Here is an 18100-nt window from a genome sequence, read left to right as displayed (position 1 = left end):
CTGGAGGGGACATGGGAAGGGTGGGCTGCAGGTGATAGGGGATTTAATTTGTGAGGACTTAATGTGATCTCCTTCTGGAACAAGATAGTGCAGATGTACTTTGTGTGCGTTTTCTCTGGGCTGTCTTTGAAGACTCATTTGATTGTATGGCGATAGCATTGTTAGAAGGACACGAACTTTATTACAGAGTCTGCCTCCATCCTTTACCTGCCTTGCCAACCGCCCAGAGCTGGCTAGGTCATGCTCAGCCTGCACTATGCTGAGGAGGATGGCTGATGTCTCAGATAGTGTAAGGGAACTTTGAGATGGTCTAATTTTGTAGCCTAGGAACCTGCAGCAATTCTCCTGCCTCAGCCTCTTACATGTTAGGAATCCAAGCATTAGACAGTCTTTCTCTCTTTGACAAGTCAAATGCTGAGTTTCTCAGGAGTGATACTTAAGATATAGCGGGAATGGGATTGACTAGCACTGATGCAGGTAATAAGGGCCTGAGTTATTGGCATAGCAGAGCTGGAGGCCAAGGGGTGGGGTCAGGACAGATCAGAAGCAATACAAGGCAGGAACTGCTCTGTGCTCTCTCCTTACCTGCCACTGGGAGAAGCAGCCTTGAGTCAAGAGGGTACTCACCAGGTGAGCATCCCTTGACAAGCCTTGGTTCAGCACCCCGAGAGCACTGTGTGTGCACATGCCTATGTGACGCTGGGGACTGGAACCCAGAGTCCACTGCCCAGTAGACAAGTGCTCAGCACTGTCTTCCTTAGAGCATTTTCTCATGAGTGTGATCTTGCTGGTGTGCACATGTGATCGAGTGTCAACAGTTGAAGTCCTCTGCTATCACCTACATCCTTAACTTTTCTCTCTGAACTGGAAACTTACTGTGGCTGGCTAGCAAGACCCTGGGATCCCCCTCTCTCCATACCCTCAAGGTCACGGTGTTAGGAGCCTGCCATCCTGCTCAGCTTTTTATGTGGGTGCTGGGGATCTGAACTCAAATCCTTGGGCACAGCAAGCACTTTTATCTATTGAGCCCATAGAGATGTTTAAAAGTTAATTTTTAATGTAACAAATAACAATCAATATATAGATATAACCCACACAAGTGAACTTAGGGCCTTTTAATTATTTTTTAGATTTAATTATTTAATTATGCGTGTATGAGGGTTTTTGCTACAAGAATGGATGTGTACTGAGTGTGTACCTGGTGTCCTTAGGGGTCAGAAGAAGGCACTGGATCCTTTGCAACCAGAGTTATGGATGGTTGTGTTATCATGTTGGTGCTGGGAATAGAACCTAGGTCCTTTCCAAGAACAACTGGGCTATCCTTGTAGCTTTCTCTAATTATTTTTAAGAGTATATAAACAGCTTTTAAAGCCAAAGAGGTTTGGAAACTGCTTAACTAGAGAACCTTTTGGAGGGAATGTTTCTTTCTTTTTCTTTCTTTCTTTCTTTTTTTTTAGTTTTGTAGGAGGGGTTATGTGCATGCATTTGTACATTTGTCTTTGTGTCTCTGTATATTGTTTGCCTTGCTTTTTGAGTCAGGGGTCTCATGTAGCCCAGGCTGGCCTTGAATGCCCCATGTAGCAAAGATGGCTTTGAGTTCTTGATCCTCTTGCCTTCAACTCCCAAATGCTGCTGTTATAAGAGTGCTGCCACACCTGGCTTTAGAGTAATTTCTTGGAAGGAACATCTATGTCTTCTCCCTTACTCTTGGTCCTGTGTGGGAATTAATCCCACTAGGTTTACATAAATAGAGGAAGGCAGCTGAGGTGTCTAACGGGGTACCAGCTGCATCTTGTGGGTAGTGAATGCTCTTCCTGCAAGTCCTCTGATGTGCACCTAGTGCTCCTGGTTAGGTGCGTGCTTACAAATGCTTGTGCTCTGCATTCCTTTCCTAGTTTAATAACAATGCTTTGTTTTTAACTCACACTCTATTAGTCTCTCATTTGCACTTTGTTTTTCTTTATCTTCAAGCGGAGTGAGTCTTTGCCTCCATTAATTGTTGAAGGTCTGGTCCTAAAGAACTTGTGCGGGCCTTATGGAGTCAGGTTCATCTCTCCAGTAGGAAGAGCCAGGTTGCTAATCTGGGTACCGACTGGGGAATGTGCCCTACTTGCTATCTCAGTGTTCTGGCATTACACATTCCCTTTCAGAAAAGCAAGGACTGTGTGATCACCCAGTGTCACCTGCAAATGACTGGCAGGTTGCTGGCCATGTGACATGCCCTTAGCAACTTAGCTGGTTGCTATCAGAGTGCGTGAGAGTAGGAGCAACCAGTACAGCCAGGGGTGTGGGTGAGATGAGGCTGGGGCTGCTGTGTTTGCTGCACTGCCCTAGAGACGAGTCCTCCCAGAGTGAAGATGAACCGGACCTTTCCACTGACCTGCTGGTGTACAAGTCAGCACCCAGCATCAGAGGCAGCTGAAAGTGGGCCAGCACAGGGCCTGCATGGCTCTAGGTCCTCCCTGAAGCCAGGCACTTCAGTTACTCTGAACCCCCTTTTCATAGTTGGTGAAAACACAACAGTGTTTATCCTGTATGCTTCACAGATTGCTAGTAAAACTGGAACTCAAATGAGATTAGTGGGCAATGCTGGAAAACCTGTTGTTTCTGTAGGAGGCCTTTTTATAGTAGCAGGAAGTTCTCTTTTCTGCTTACCCTCTGAACTCAGGAGTGTTTCTTCTCTCCTTTCCAGGTTACCTGTGCATGACCGATGAGTGGTTCTCTGAGTATGTCTACGAGGTGGTGGTGGACAAGAAGCACGTCCCAGAAGAGGTGCTGGCTGTGTTAGAGCAGGAGCCCATTGTCCTGCCGGCATGGGACCCCATGGGGGCTTTGGCTGAATGAGTGAGTGGACTGCCTCCAGCCCTCTCCTCCTCCCAAGGACAGATCCAGGGACTGAAACCAAAATTACATGGGTGGCTGTTCCCACAGGATACAGTCAGACTCTTGGGTTTCCAGTCTCCTCCAGGAACCTCTTTGAGAAAAATGCTTTATGCTGAAACAAACTATTCATAAAGGAAAAAATAAAGGGGAAGGATCGGGGCATCCTGTTGCTCTCCTCATCTCTGACAGCTCAGGATCTCTTAGCATTTTAATTGGATGTTGTTGTCCACGGTCTTTGTGTTTGTAGTCAGACAGTAAGAGGAACAGCTGAGGTGTACAGAGAACAAACAGTCCTGGGCTCCTTGTTCCTAGAGTAGATTAGGGGAGGGTTAGCTAGGATTCGAACTCTCAGTGCTGCATGCTGCCTCACAGGTCACTGTCCTTCCTACCTGGTAGTCGCTGAATTCAACAGAGTTGTTTCATGTGACTCTAATAGCTGGAGAAGGGAAGGTTGATCGGGTCTGACATGATTCCTTCTCTTCCTGTCCTGAACTGTGGGGCTCACTTGGGCCAGGTTAAACAGGGTTAGAGAAAACCTTGTCAGGGGCTCAGCTGTAATCACAAGGGGCACCCCATTGAATGCTTTACTGTCTGTCTCTGCGTTGGGGGTTGGGTGGGGAGAAAACCTGATGCTCGTTCTTTCCGATAACCTTGATGGTGCTGAGAAGCTTTTGAATAAAATACTTTGCTAAATGAGAGTAAGCCAGTGCATTTGATCTGTAAACTCTAAGAAGTGGTTATTCAGCCACACGTGGGCGTGGCTGAGACTCTTCAAAGGGAAGAAAAAAACGAGCAGAGCCTAGGGTTTTCTTCCTTCAACTGCTGCGGGACGTGATCCCAGCCTGAGCCCGCCCACCCTCACCACTCTCATGGCTTCTACAGAGGCCCTCCACATTCCCACGCTGAGGGCCCTGCCCCTGCTGTCCAGCACGGCTTCGTTTCACCCAGACCCAGTGTCTCCAGATGGGGACTCTGGTCTCGCCATAGAAGGCGCTAAGGAACAGGAGTGGACAGACTGCATCTCTGCTTTGTTGGACACTGAGCAGAGCTCCTGTTTAGCATTTATACCAGTGTCTGTGCCCAGACTTTTCTGGCTCCCCAGAATTCTTCTCAGCCCTAGCAGGAGATGTTGTTTGTCGTGGCTCTTCCCAAGGTTAACTTAGCCAGCCTGTTCATGTTCACAGTATTCAAGTCATCTTGTTCCAGGGTGATGATAATCTCTGCACATGTGGAACCTTCAAACTGAAGCCAAGGCGCCCATAGCTAACTTCTCATTTGTAACTGCATTTAGCAAAATGGGCTGAGGTGCTGTGAGAGGTGGAGTTCGGTGGCTAAGTCAGAAGGATTGCCATGAGTTCAAGGCCAGCCTAGGACACATGGTAAGTTCCAGCCCAGCCCAGACTGAGAGCAAGAGCCAGTTTCAAACAAAACAACAACAAAAAAAGATGGTAAGAAAAAAAAAAGCTAGAATCCCCATACTCAATAAAACCGCCTTTCAAGAAGATAAAGGGCGTTTTTAGATAAAAGAAAAAGAAAATTGAGTCCCCCCCAATAAGGAAGTGATTTAATATGGAGGTTACATCAAGCTCAGAGGACCCCGGGGTGGGGGAGTCTCTGTGGGTTTGAGAGCCAGGGAGGTAGGTCTCTGTGGGTTTGAGACCAGCCTTTTTTACATAGCTAGTTCTAGGCCAGCTACATAGGAAAACACTGTCTCAAAACAACAAACAAACCCCACAAACAAACAACCCCAAAAGCAGCTGGGGGGACATTGGAATTGAGTATTGAAAGTCTTACCATTAGGGTAGAAGATAAATGTGCTAACTTTAGACAGTAATGCATTAACACCTATGCTGAAACATTCTGAACTCCTAGGAAGTAAACGTAAAAGAGTTCCCAGACAAGGATAAACAGTAAGAAAACACAAAACCGTCCACAGAGGATAGGAGGAGGCTCGTGAGATGGCACAGCCGAGAAAGGTGCCTGCTAAGCAAGTCTGACACCTGAGTTCAGTCCCCAGGGCTCAAGGTGGAAGGAGAGAACCAACCGAAAGTCAAAAGGGCGCGTGCGTGTCTGTTTACCTGTGCCTGTCACACAGCAGCCCTGCACACACCACACAAGCCAGATATCAAAGTAAGATAAAGTACATGACCCACTATGGTGGTGGCTTGTGACTTCAGTCTCAGCACCTGGGAGGTAGAGGCAGGAGGATCTCTGTGAGTTCAAGGACTGGTCTATAAATCGATTTCCAGAGCAGCCAGGACTACCCAGTGAGACCGGTTTCAAAAACAACAGAAAGAGAAGTTCTTCTGACTGCGCCAGTAAGTTATAGCTTGTATGAGTGGATTAAACAGTCCTTTAAGGAATATTTAATTACATTTTTTGGAGGAAAGTGAGCTGTATGTTGGGTATAAAACGCAATATAAAAATGCATTGCCAGATATAGAAATGCACACCTATAATTGAAGCACTTGGGATGTGGAGGCAGGAGAACCCAGACTTCAAGGACATCCTCAGCTACATAGCCAGTTCCAATCTAGCCTGGGATATAGGAGGTCCTTTCTCAGAAGTTCTTTAGCAAGTAGTATACTAACCAAAATAAGTCAGTGAAGCTACAAGCAATAAAACGAGGCAGGCCGTTTGGAATAAACCTTCAGTCCAGCTCCAGGATGTGTCACTCATGCAGGCTGCAGTTTGACTGCCCCCCTGGAGCTGGGTAGCACAGCAGCCCTGAAAAGGTGCTGAAGCGAAAATGTCAATAGAGGCAGCCCCTCTGCATGACTTTACTCAAATCTCCAGGAAAATATCAGGACCTTAAGTTACTGTGCTCCTAATTAACACACCTCAAAATTCACGAAAAACTGAAACCTATATGAAAAAAAACAAGCAATCCACTTCATAATAGGAGTTTAACCAAGAGATCAAACAGCAGAGAGTTGGTGAGTATGAAAGATACAGGATTCAGTGTGTGTGCTTCCCTCCCAGGGTCATCTGAGGCCCCAGCTGCTCACAGCTGCACATGCGTGTTGAGCACATGTAGGACTTTCTTAAAATTTAACCATTTCCTAGTAGAGTCAATCTCAAATGTCACAGGGTTGCTTTTGTGGCCCACACTCCAACCACACAGCACTTAGGTGAGAAACCAAAATTAGACCAGTCTAATTGTGTCTTGGGTTTAGAAATTAACTCATGGGCCCAGGAAGAGATTACACAGGATATTGAACCTGAATTATAATTAGATTAATTATACAAATACATATCAAAAGGGACCAGAGGGAATACACCTAAAGGAAGAAATAACAATATTATAAAACATTAACAAATGTTATATAAGACTCACCAGATGCATGTATGTATGTATGTGTGTGTATATATATATATATATATAATGTTAAAAGGATACCTGAATAGCTGTGGTAGCTCATGCCTATACCCCTGAAATCTTGGGAGAAGGTAGAGGCAGCAGGATCAGGAATTCATGGTTGAGGTCCTTTGAGGCTGTCTAGCAAGTTTGAGGCCAGTTTGTGCTACAGGAGATAGGTCGGTTTTCTGAGGGCTACTGGCCAGCCAGTCCAGCAGAAACAGCTCAGTGACACTCAAAAATTACCATGGAGCTGGGCAGTAGTGGTGCATGCCTTTAATCCCAGCACTTAGGAGGCAGAGGCAGGTGGATTTCTGAGTTTGAGGCCAGCCTGGTCTACAGAGTGAGTTCCAGGACAGCCAGAGCTACACAGAAAAACCCTGTTCAAAAAAACAAAAAACAACAACAGCAACAACAAAAAAGAACAAAAAAAAAAAAAAAATTACCTTGGAGAGTGACAGGCAGACATCTGCCGTGGACCTCTGTCCTCTACATGCACATGCACATGCATACACGTGCACATGACATGGTAAGACATGTCATGCCTTATGGCTTAAATATTTTTTTAATCCAATATAACTGATAATAAAAGAACAAAAGCCATCCATGTAAATCTCACCCACAAACATGGATATAAAATATCCTTAAATAAACAATAAAAATCTTTTTTTCCCAACAAAACCAGGATCCAGATGACCCGTGTAGAGGTAGGTGCACACCTGTATTCCCAGCACTTGGGAGTCTTGTAGCAAGAGGATTTCAGAGAGTTCAGCGTTCCTCTGGCTAGAGTTGAGATCCTGTAATCCTGTGTCAGCACTCTTGAAGAGGAGGCCATCGGATCTCCCAGTTAAAGGCCAGTCTGGTGTACATAGTGAGTCTGCATAGTGAGACCCTGTCTTCAAAAACAAAACAACAACAAGATCTAGAAGGAAGAAGCAAAGGACAGCAGCCTTGTCTTTGGGTGCCCGGAACGGAAGGGGAGGGTTTGCCCCACTGTATCACCGGATGGCCAAGTTGGTGACTCTGGAAGGCCCCCAGCGCTGAATTCTCCTGTGAGTCATGCTGACTGTCAGAAACCAAGGCCTGATAATGGGACAAGACTTCCCATGTGGTTGTGACATCTGTGGGTACAGGGCACTCTCCTCAAGTGCCTCCTCTGGGAGGCGAGCGCCCGGCTCACTCACCATGACTGCAGTTAGTCATTGGTGGATTTTGTTTTGAAAGCGGTTCCCTCTTACATTTAGGACATGTTCATAACTTCCATGCTTTTCATGGAGATTCCTCTTAGTCTCTGGGGTTTGTGGGACAGAGGTATTGAAACTAGGAATAAACTGGCCGGAGTTTTCTGTGTTCTCTTTCAGACTCAGTCTTTTCCACATTTCCTGCAGAGGGAAAGGGGGAGGGGAGGGAGTGGGCATTCGGCTCATGCCAGCCTGAGGGAGCTGTAGATGATGCCCTCCTTTGCGCACCCTCTCGCCTACCCCTGGAGGGACCCCTATGCAGAAGCACATCTGGAAGCGAGCAGCGTGGTGAATGCTGGTCTTTTCTTTCCAGCTGCCTCATGACAGTTGCTTTACAAGAGCATCTGTCGAAGGCTGGGACAGCAGAAACAGAAGGACTGTGGTGACTTCCCTGGGCTGATGTGACTCCCTAGCATGTGCAGGGCTCTGGGTTTCAGATACAGTGTCGTGTGCAGAAACCTGCGATCTCTTGAGTCTCACCTAGAGATCCTTCTGGCTCACCAGACCTGGGCAGGGACAGCCATACCCAGCTCACCTCTTCACACCCAACACTGTTACTGCCTGACTCCAGCTTATCTCTCAAACTCTTGCTCTTCAGTTCTGCCTGCCCGCTCCACTGTCGTCCTAATGCTCTCCTGTGGGGGTCTTTGTATGACTGGCTTCTCAGCCTTCAGGCCATAGATAATGTCAAAGGCCATCAGATCACCTCATCTAAGGAGCCAGTTTCCCTCCTGTCCCTCTTCTCTTGGACATTTAGGTGTTTTTATTGTCCAGCTTCCCGAGGGAAGGAACTGTCTCCCTCCTACCCCCCTGTATTCTCAATGCCTGGCTCCAAGTAAATAGCAGAGACTGATTGACTGTGCCCCACAATCTGAAGGCAGTCATCAGAGAAAAGCTTATGCAGAGATCTGAAGCCTGCTTCCCTGTAAACAGCTGGTGGAGCAAAGCCCCGGTGACTCCATGTTCATTTTTAGGAGCCCCGGACCACATACGTGGGGGAAGAGGCAGAGAACCGAGCAAGGCCTGCTCAGCTCTCTTCTGGCTTGAACCTTTCCTATTTCTAGTTAGCCCAAGCCCAAAGGACTAGCAGAAGGAAGACAGACAAGCCGGCCTGGCGATTCAGCCTGGAGGTGGCGCAAGCCTGGAGAAGCCACTGATAGTCTCTGAGCCTTGGTTTCCACATTACCCGTACTAAAAAGTTATCTTAAATTTCATTAAGTATGGAAGCTCTGCTGGAACATAAGAAACACTGTGTTGTTGTTGATGTTGTTGTTGTTTTTAGCAGTTCAGCATTTAACCTGTATGTAGGAAGAGGACAGAACACTGCATGTATCTAGAAGATACCGAACAAATGGCAGCTCTCCTTAGACCCTTTCTCCCAAGCTTCACCAGCCTGGTGTGGCAGTAAGGCTCCCTGGGGAGTGAAGGCAAGGCCCTGATCCCCAGCTGAGTCTGTCACTGAGGTAGGAATGAGCTGTTAAGTAGGAAGGTGACTATATGTGAGGCTGGGGACCGTGGCAGCCTGAAGCTGCAGAGGAACAGTAACCCCACTTCTGACCACAGAGACCTCAGACCTCAGGGAGGAAGGTAACCAGCTTACCAAGAAGGGCCTGTGGGGAACTCAGATGCAAAAGCCTTGTTATCACTCAAGTGGGGGCAGAGAGAGAAGAGCCCAAGAGAGCTCACACAGGAGAGGGAAAGGGAAGGGAGACGCAGGGAAATGGCTTCTGCTCACTCACTTCTGCGATCCTGAACCCAGAGCAGAGCACTGGCCTTGCCCTCTAGGCTCACGGCCTCCTCTCTGTCACACACAGACACTGCTGGGGAGAAGTCATTGTCCACTGTCCATGGTGTCAAGGGGATCCAGGAGTTCTCCTGGCTTGCCAGCTTTACAAGATTAGCTTGGGCCCTTAGAATATCTTTCTTTCCTCATTTTTATTGATTTATGTATTATTTAAAATAGAGAATGCTGGTATGAGGGGCAGGGCCATGGTACGCTGGTAGAAGGCTTGCTTAGCCGATCTAAAACCTGCTTTTCTAGGAAAAAAAATTATAAAAAGCATTACTGCAAATTCTTTTAAAAAATATTTATTTTTATTTCATGTGTATGAGTGTATTGCTTGCATGTATGTGTATGCACCTCACATGTGCCTGGTGCCTATAGAGGCCAGGAGGATATTGGATCCCCTAGAACTGGAGTTACAGATAGTTGTGAGCTGCCACGTGGATGCTAGGGACCCCTGGGTCCTCTGAGCCATTTCTCCGGTCCCTATTGCAGACTTACTTATAAGTATGGAATGTACACAGTGGGCTAGAGAGACGGCTCTGCAGTTAGGAGCACTAAGAGCTCTTCTACATGTGAGGTTCCCAGCATCTACATCAGGTGGCTCGCAACCGCCTGCAATTCCATCCGGAATCTAATAGGCCGCGTACTCATTCACCTGAACACATCTATCTCTATCTCTCTCTCTCTCTCTCTCTGTGTGTGTGTGTGTGTGTGTGTGTGTACATAAATAAATAAATCTTTAGAAAATAGACAGATGTAAACCAGGTGGTAGTGGTAGTGGCTCACACTTTTAATCCCAGCACTTGGGAGGCAGAGGCAGATGGATCTCTCTGGGTTCGAGGCCAGCCCGGTCTAGAGTGGGTTCCAGGATGGACAGCCAGGGCTACACAGAGAAACCCTGTCTCAGAAAAACCAAAATGAACAAAAAGACGTACCATAAACAGTGAGTGAGTTCTTTCCACTTCCAGTGCTTTCTTCCCAAGGCTCCATTCTGTCCTGATTCTTCTGCATTTCTACAGAAGCCTAGCTCTAAGTGAGTGTGCAGCCATCCCCCCACTTATCAGTAGATCTTGGGGTGCTCCCACGTCAGACTGGTTTAAGTGTTAACCACCACTGTATGGGACTCCCTCCCCATTTTTCATCTTCCCATGCCTCGTAGGACACAGACTACGTACAGTCTCACTCACCTCAGGCTCCTTGAGTTTAAAGGCATACACCTCCCCCTAGGCTGCCTGTTGAGAGGTCATGGTTTCCTTTCCACCCCTAAAGGCTTATTTTGATTACCACATCAAACTTCCAAGCAGCTGCCCCGTAACTCCTGACGTCCTGTACACTAGGTATCCCCGTCCTGCCATCACAACAGGTGCTAAGATGCAGTAAGGGAGAGCAGTAAGAGAGAGAGCGCGGAGCTTTGTGGGGCAGAGGTGTATAGAAACGGAAGTGCTGTGTACATCTATACACGTAGCGTTAGGGCCTTCCTGGAACTCTGTGCTTCTGGCTTCTCCAGCAAGGTAGAATAGGAAACCAGCTGCCCCAGAGTGTCACCCTAAGGGTGCTTATAGTGGGGGAGGGGAGCTGGTAGGCTGTGTATAAAACAAAGAACCTTGGCCCAGGAGATGGAGAGATGCCTCAGTCAGCAAAGTACTTGCTGTCCAAGCATGAGGATCTAGAGTTCACCTAGACTCAGGTCTATAGAGAGAAAGAAAGGAAGGAAGGAAGAAAGGAAGGAAGGAAGGAAGGAAGGAAGGAAGGAAGGAAGGAAGGAAGAAAGAAAGAAAGAAAGAAAGAAAGAAAGAAAGAAAGAAAGAAAGAAAGAAAGAAAGAAAGAAAGAAAGAGAAAGAAAGAAAAGAAGGAAGGAAGGAAAGAAAGAAAGAACAAAAGAAAGAAAGAAAGACAGACACAACAAAACAAAACAAAAGTTGTTCAGAGCCTGATGCGCGTCTAATCCCAGCACTAGGGAGGCTGCCTCAGCCTGGCACTAAGTTTTCAAAGCCAAGTTCAGACTGGACTACACAGGGAGATGTTCCTTGAAAACCTGAAAGTCACATCCCCCTGACTCCTTGACGGGTGGAGAGATGGCTCAGCCCTTAAAGGCTAGGCTCACAACCAAAAATACAAACGCCCTTGCTAGTTTCCACATCAGCTGCTCCCAGCCATTAAGTATGAACAGCAAGTGCCACTCACATCACTAAAGCAACAAGTATTTCACTTCATCATCTCCAAGTTGCTCATGAGGCCCGGTGGTAGGAGCACATCGTTCAGGTGCCTGGCAGATGCTCTGTGGAGGCCTGTCTTTATCTCCAGGAGTGCGCCTGTGAGGGCCGGGTGCAGCCTCATGGGCTGCAGGGTCAGGACCACTCCCACGGGAAGCTCTGAGAGGAATTAAGAAGATGGGCACTCCAGTGAGAGGGCAGACTGCTGAGGCAATGGGGGCAGGGCGGGGGAGTCAGGGAGATGCGGCATTCGGAGGGGGCTGCTTCTCAAAGGCCTCGGGCTCACGAGGAATGGTTGAGAAGAAACCAGTAAAATGTGACCGGGACTAAGTCCACGTGTAATTTCCTGTTTCCTGCCCTTTCCAGAGCTGTGCCCAGCCCTCCCCCCCCCTCTAGCACGGTCATCCCACTAACATTAACCAAGCCTTCTCTGGCATCCCTTCTTTTGGCTCCATCTTGATTAGCTAGGTCAGCCTCCGGTGGCCTACTGTGGAGAACTTTAGAAGCAAGAGATTCCCTGAGGGGGAGGGGTGTGGTAGCCATTTCCTGGGCCTGAGAAGAAGCCCACAAGGAAGGGAGAGCTTCCTCTTCTGTCCCCGTGTAAACAGAACCCAGACAGATGGCACCGAGAGCTTCCGGAGAGAGCGGCTGGCATTCACAAGGCTTTGTCCTGGCCGTCACTGGGTTCTGGGAATCCAGCTAATCTTCTTGGTGATGGTGGCAGTGGCATGTGTGTGTCTGTTGCTGTAGAGGCTGGCTGTGGGGAGCCGCTGCGCTTCCGTGTCTCTGGGATGGAGCTAGTGAGCTCAGACAGTAATGCCTGGCAGCCCTCCACTCCAGCAGAGTTTCCTCAGCCCTTCTGCCATTTCTATAGTGTTCCCTAACCCAGTGCAACGCCTTTGTGGGTGTCTGACTTGCATTTCCTCCCTGAGTCCCCACCAAGTGTCAGAAGCCAGGAGGAAGGCAGGATGTGTAGGAGGCAGGGCAGCATAGCCAAAGGGAGCTCTGCAGGCAGAGGGACCAGGCCCGCTGAAGGCGCCACAGGACAGACCGGGCTCAGTTGCTCCTGCAGAGTTGCCTCCAGGACAAGAGGAAAGAAAACACCTGGAGAGAGGCTAAAGTGTGCACGCTGGCCAGGGGGCTGTGGGGAATGAGGTCTGGGCACGGTCTGGGCAGCTGTTACCTTTTTAATGGCTCTCAGTCAGGGTTAAAAGATGAGCCCTCCTGGAGTTAGTCCCAGCTGAAAGGAAGCGTCTGCTGAGGGCCTCTCCATCCCCCCACAGCCTGCCCCTGACCTGACCGCTGCTATCATTCTCCAGGACAAGGCCTAGGACTCTATGGTTAAGAGTCTCGTCCAACCCACACGCAGGGGGTTTGAGCCTGTATCTATCACATCCTGTTCAGAGGAATGCCACCAACACCCAGCGCGCACAGTATGGCAGCACTAAGAAAGGGAGGCAACCGGGGAGGAGGAGCAGGGCCTGGGGAGGTCAGCGGTGAGCAGGTGAAGACTGAGTGAATTCACCTGGGGACGGGCAGAGTAGAGAGAGGAGCCTGAGCTGATGGTCGAGTGGCCCCTGCTCCTCTGGCTGCCTGAACCCCTCCTCAGAACCACCTTGTTCTTGGGCAGCCTTGTGTCTGCACAGGAGTTACAGCAGACAGACACTTGTGGTCATTGAAAGGGAGGAGCCCAGTAAGGGCCCGGGACCCTGGGGTTGTCCGTGTCATGGAATGGCCGGGCCTGCCTAAGGTCGGCTCTCTCCAGCCTGTCGGCTCCCCCTGCAGTCCCCGGCCCTGGAGCCTAGGTGGCACCAAAGCCTCGTACTGGTGATCCCTGCGGCCGGGAGCCGCCCACACCTGCGGACCTTGAACCATCCTCCCTTCCTGGTGCCAGCTCAGCCTAGTGGCGGCTTCTCACGTCTGGGCTCGAGCCCCTCTGGAACAAAGGGGCCCGGGCTTTCTCGAAGCCACAGACAGACTCGCCATTACTACCTCTTTCCTAGCTTCCCCTCACTCCCCTAGCCGGATGAGGAGAGACAGACTGACCAGCTCAGGTCCTGACTTCTCTGCCTCAGACACAGTCCAAAATAAGTAACACATCTGCTCTTAAAAAAAAAGTTCCCATAATATTGGTGAACAAAGAAAGTGATAACATTACATGCATTTTTAAGTCGCGCGCGCGAGTGCGTGCGTGAATGAAACAATCTATATAGACTTGCAAACAGTGTGCTCCTGTTCAAATACTGAGCAGCTTCAAAGGCTGAATTTGTTCAGTGCCCAACCCCACAGGCACAGGCGGGTCCGCGGACCAACACCGACGTTCTCTGCAAAATGTTTCCATCTGTGGCTAAGTAGCAAAGCCGCAGCGCTCTCGGATCCTCCCGGGGGTACTTATCGTAGGCAGCTGCGGGCGCCTCCCGGGATGGGGAGGTCCCCGGGCTGAGCTCACATCCCACCTAGAGAACCCAGAACAATGTCAGGGGTCCTTGGAAAGATGGTCCGCAACTGCCATCGGGTGGTGCCTGGCTGTGGTCAAGAAACAATGCTTTTAGGAAGTGACCTGGAGCAGGACCTTAACATAATTTGGGGGCAGATTTGGTAAGGGAAGAAGTGAACCTCGTTTTGTTCAGCATCCTGAAGCCACACTAGTGGCTTCCAAAAGCAGAAGAGTCAGATCCTTGGTCCTGCCCGGCCGGGCCCTGCGCCCTGGCTGCTGTGTGTGTGTGTGTGTGTGTGTGTGTGTGTGTGTCTGCAGGAATGTGTGAGCGTGGATGAGTGCATGAGTGGATGAGTGGGGGGCTCTGTCCCCCTCCCACCAGTCCGGGAGCGTAGACCCCGCCCCTCCCCCCTCCAGCTAGAGCTGAGCTGCGCGGAGAAACAAAGTTCTTCGGTCTCAAAGTGACGCAAAAATTCTTGCGGAGCTCTTTGGCGGCCGCTATCTAGAGATCAGACCATGTGAGGGGCCGCGAGTACAAATAGCGCGGCGGGCGGCGCCACTCCAGCGGCCGCGCCGGTGCCTCGAGGGCGCGAGGGTCGCGTAGCCTCCGCAGCCCGGGACCCGCCGCCGCGCCGCCCGCAGGTGGGTCGCTTTCCCTTTCTTCTTATTCTTTTTTTCCTCTTTTTTTCTTTTCTTTTTTGCCTCTAACCCACGCTTCTTTTTAGAAGCCCTCGGTCCCCGCGCTCGATTGCCCGGATTTAGGGTGCCTTTGTCTGCGCTGCGCAGGATCCTTTCGAGGGACCCGATGGAAACCCTAGAGACCCAGCGCTGGCCTAGCACAGCCTCGCTTTTTTGGCAAAAAGTTGCGTGGTTTATGCTTGGGCTTTACTTTGGGGACAAGGGCTGGTTGGTGGCTTTATGCAAAGACGCTGGTAGACACAAATGCCCTAATAACCAGAGAAACCTATTGAGAGACACTTAAGAGGGTCAAGCCTCTCTGTACGCTGGGATGGTCTCGCTGGGGAGCGCGTGCAGACTCAGCTCACAGGCCATTCAGAATTTATGGAAGTGCCAGTGGACTGTGCTACACTACTGAAGTGTGTTATCAACAGTTGCTGGAGTCGTTTGTGTGTGTGTGTGTGTGTGTGTGTGTGTGTGTGTGTGTGTATTTAAATTGTTTCTAAAAGGCTGGTGGCCCCGAAGATTTCCTTTTTGCGCGTGCGTGTGTGTGTGTGTGTGTGTGTGTGTGTGTGTGTGTTGCATATTGAATTATTCTTTTCAGTTGAGAGTGCTCAAGAATTTGAAGGGTAGACTTTCTAAGGGGCAGACAACACAAACGCCTGTGTGAATGTATTTTTATGATCAATTTTTTGTCCAGAAAAATGAACCAGGTCAATGGATTATTTATGGACCTGCTAGCTCTCATCGTAGTAAGGGGAGAGATCAAATATTTAATGTGTTTTCAGTTACATGGGAAACATGTCTAAGAAAGCAACACTGGGGGTTGTTTAAAAGTTAATGGAGAGCCGAGACAGAATTGGAGGCTGGCGGGTGGCTGTGGAGGGCGTCTGACTGTGGCCCTTCGCTTGTGTGGGACTGAGGATGTCTCCCACCCTGGTCCCCAACTAGAGCGACTGCTCCTGAAAAGGCTGATGGGCAAGTTCTTCTGCAGCGCAGGCAATCTTATTTTGGGCCGTTGTGAGGCTTGAACCCAGGGTCTTTTGCACCCTGAGCAGGCATCCTACCACTAAGCTACGTGAAAGGAAGGGGGTTTGCATACCTAGCCTGGCTCTTAATCTCTGAAATATCCTAGGTTGGAGCATTGTAGGGACTTTGCATGGTAAAAAGAGAGAAAAACTGACTGACTCTGCCCAGTGTGATGAGGCATATTTGTAGCGTTCAGGAGTTCAAGGTCATTGTCAGTTTCTTAGCTAATTCAAGGCTAGCTTTGCTTACACAAGATCTGCTTCCAAAGCAAAACCAAACCAGCCACCCTAAGCAGCTTGTTAGTTGGATACGACAGGACGGAGCTTTTCTGACCAAGCCTGAACAAGAGCAAATTGAAACTCCTCCCCAATAAACCTGGGATTCACTATACTCTGTTGGCCACATTTCAGAATGGGAATTCCCAGCCTGGGTACTCAAGTCTGTTTCAGTTTCCAGTTAAAGAAAAAAACATTTCATAGATATATAACATATAACAAATATATATCCCCAGGGTGAAGAAGGGGATATGTTAACACCTTAATGGAATCCAAGATCTTTTGGAGGAATTTTAGAATCCTATGAGCATTTTGATGAAACTTGGGGAGGCAGTGGGAGCAGATGTGGAAGAACTTCCCCAATGGGTGGTGACTGTGGAGTGCGGTGCTGAATGAGCAGCAGGGGTCAGGGATACGGGTTGGGCTCTGTGGCAGGCTTACAAAACACTCTGGGTACCCACACACCCAAGGGACACACAGGTAATTCTGGAAATAAAGCCAGTTCACAGTCATCTTCACTTCCTTTTTCAATTATATTCTAATTGTGTTTGTATGCCTACCATTGTATCTGTGAAAATTGATCGTACTTGTTGAGTAGTATCATTTGGACACACGGCAGTCTGATGAAGCTGAGTTTTACTTTGGATTACTGCTTTAACAGGATATGGTTATGACTTAACTCTTAAAATGCCAACAGCCAGATGGAACATTGTGCAGTCATTTCAAGTTGGCAAGGCAAATGGGGTTTTAGTTGTTTTCAGTAACACTGGAGGTCCTTTGGGGCTCATGAACCAAGGCTTTGAGTAAGAGGAAATAGAGGGACCTTGGAAACACAATGTTCAAGCTCCTGTGACTGAGGTTCTAACTGCCCTCTTTGAAACAAAACAAAGCAAAACACAAAATATAATCATGGGGCAAAATACCTGCAGGCCAGGAGCGTAGGATGTAAGATGGAGTCCTCCTGGGATCTCTTTGTGTTCCAGCCAAGGGCGGGGCTCTGCGCACTCAGATTCCTATAAGTTCATTCCCAAAGCAAGCATAGCTAGTGAGCAGAGTTCTGGACTTCCTGAGTGATCCCTGCTAGTGCCCCTGGTGCACACACTTACTGATTTTTCTGCTAGTCTCCAGGTTGGCTTCTCCCTCTGAGGTTTTTTGGGCCAAGCAGGCACCGGTAGGAAACCACATTTGACAAAACACCAGCTTCTTTCTACCTGAGGAAGTGGTACAGCTGAAGCTTGTCTTCCAGGGGTCAATTCCAAGGAAAATGCTTCCTTAGACAAAACAGCATCATTTAAAAAAAGAATCGTCCTAGGAGAGACCCAGGGAGAAAATAGATCAAATTAATTTTTAAAAAGAAACCTGGCATCCCTGATGGTCCCAGAGCACAGAGGGCAGCACATCACTGGGGGCGGGCATGAGACTCACCGTGGGCCCACACAGCCACCTTATTTCCAGGCTGACCTCTTGGCAGTGACTTTGGTCCACATTCAGAAAGTGCCAATGTGTGAGTTACAGCTCTGCTGGACGCCTCCTCAAGCCTGGTGTGAGTGAGTTGAGTGAGTGAGTGAGTGAGTGAGTGAGTGAGTGAGTGAGTGCTGTCCTCTCCTGACTGGGAAGTTAGATACTTGCTTATGGACTGTTAACAACACAAACCAGCAAGTGTTTTGTCCCAGTCTAACGGAGACAAAATGAGTAGAGCTGAGGCATCCGAATGCTGCGTTCTCATGGCCCTCTCTGCTTGGCTTCCCATAGAAGCCGGTAGCAGCTCCCAAGCTCCCACCCAACCCTGCTGGACTTAAGGGCCATACTAGGTATGAGGTCAGAAGTTGCTAAACTCCACAACTGGAGGAATTCTGTGATTCTGCAAAGCCAGAGAAGCACCCTGGGCTCACGATTCGTGGAGGCTATGTCTGAGTTTCCCAGGCACTGAAGAAGGTATCCTGAGGTCCAGAGGCCTGGTTTTTCATGACAGCATTTGCAGTAATGAGGACAGAGGTGAGAGGGGCTGCATAGGTCAGGGGATGGCCTGAAGGGGCTTTGGGGCTAGTTAAGGAAACAGCTGAGTGCTCTGAGAGACTCTCAGTCCAGGCCAGTTGCCAGGAGGACAGAGGATGGGACTATCATGTCACGATTCTGTGTGGCCTTCTGGGACACGTTCAAGGGGGAAAAGCCAAGACGGTTTGTTTCCTTTGTTTCGGA

At 49.0% G+C, this 18100-nt stretch overlaps 2 protein-coding genes across 2 annotated transcripts in view; both read left to right on the top strand.

The window, feature by feature from the left end:
* The window catches only part of Blmh (bleomycin hydrolase), a 40101-nt gene extending 36520 nt beyond the window's left edge, over nt 1-3581 (top strand). The window contains exon 12 of the mRNA XM_052195737.1: nt 2693-3581. Coding sequence (XP_052051697.1) covers nt 2693-2844 — 152 coding nt within the window. The 3' untranslated portion in view covers nt 2845-3581. The remainder of the gene's footprint in view (nt 1-2692) is intronic.
* A 10888-nt stretch (nt 3582-14469) lies between these two features.
* Slc6a4 (solute carrier family 6 member 4) overlaps nt 14470-18100 on the top strand; it is a 31417-nt gene continuing 27786 nt past the window's right edge. The window contains exon 1 of the mRNA XM_052196462.1: nt 14470-14561. The gene's annotated coding sequence lies outside the window, so the exon portion shown is untranslated. The remainder of the gene's footprint in view (nt 14562-18100) is intronic.

This window comes from Apodemus sylvaticus, chromosome 10, assembly GCF_947179515.1.
Source record: "Apodemus sylvaticus chromosome 10, mApoSyl1.1, whole genome shotgun sequence".
NCBI classification, from domain to species: domain Eukaryota; kingdom Metazoa; phylum Chordata; class Mammalia; order Rodentia; family Muridae; genus Apodemus; species Apodemus sylvaticus.
This window is presented reverse-complemented; position numbering and strand designations above follow the sequence as displayed.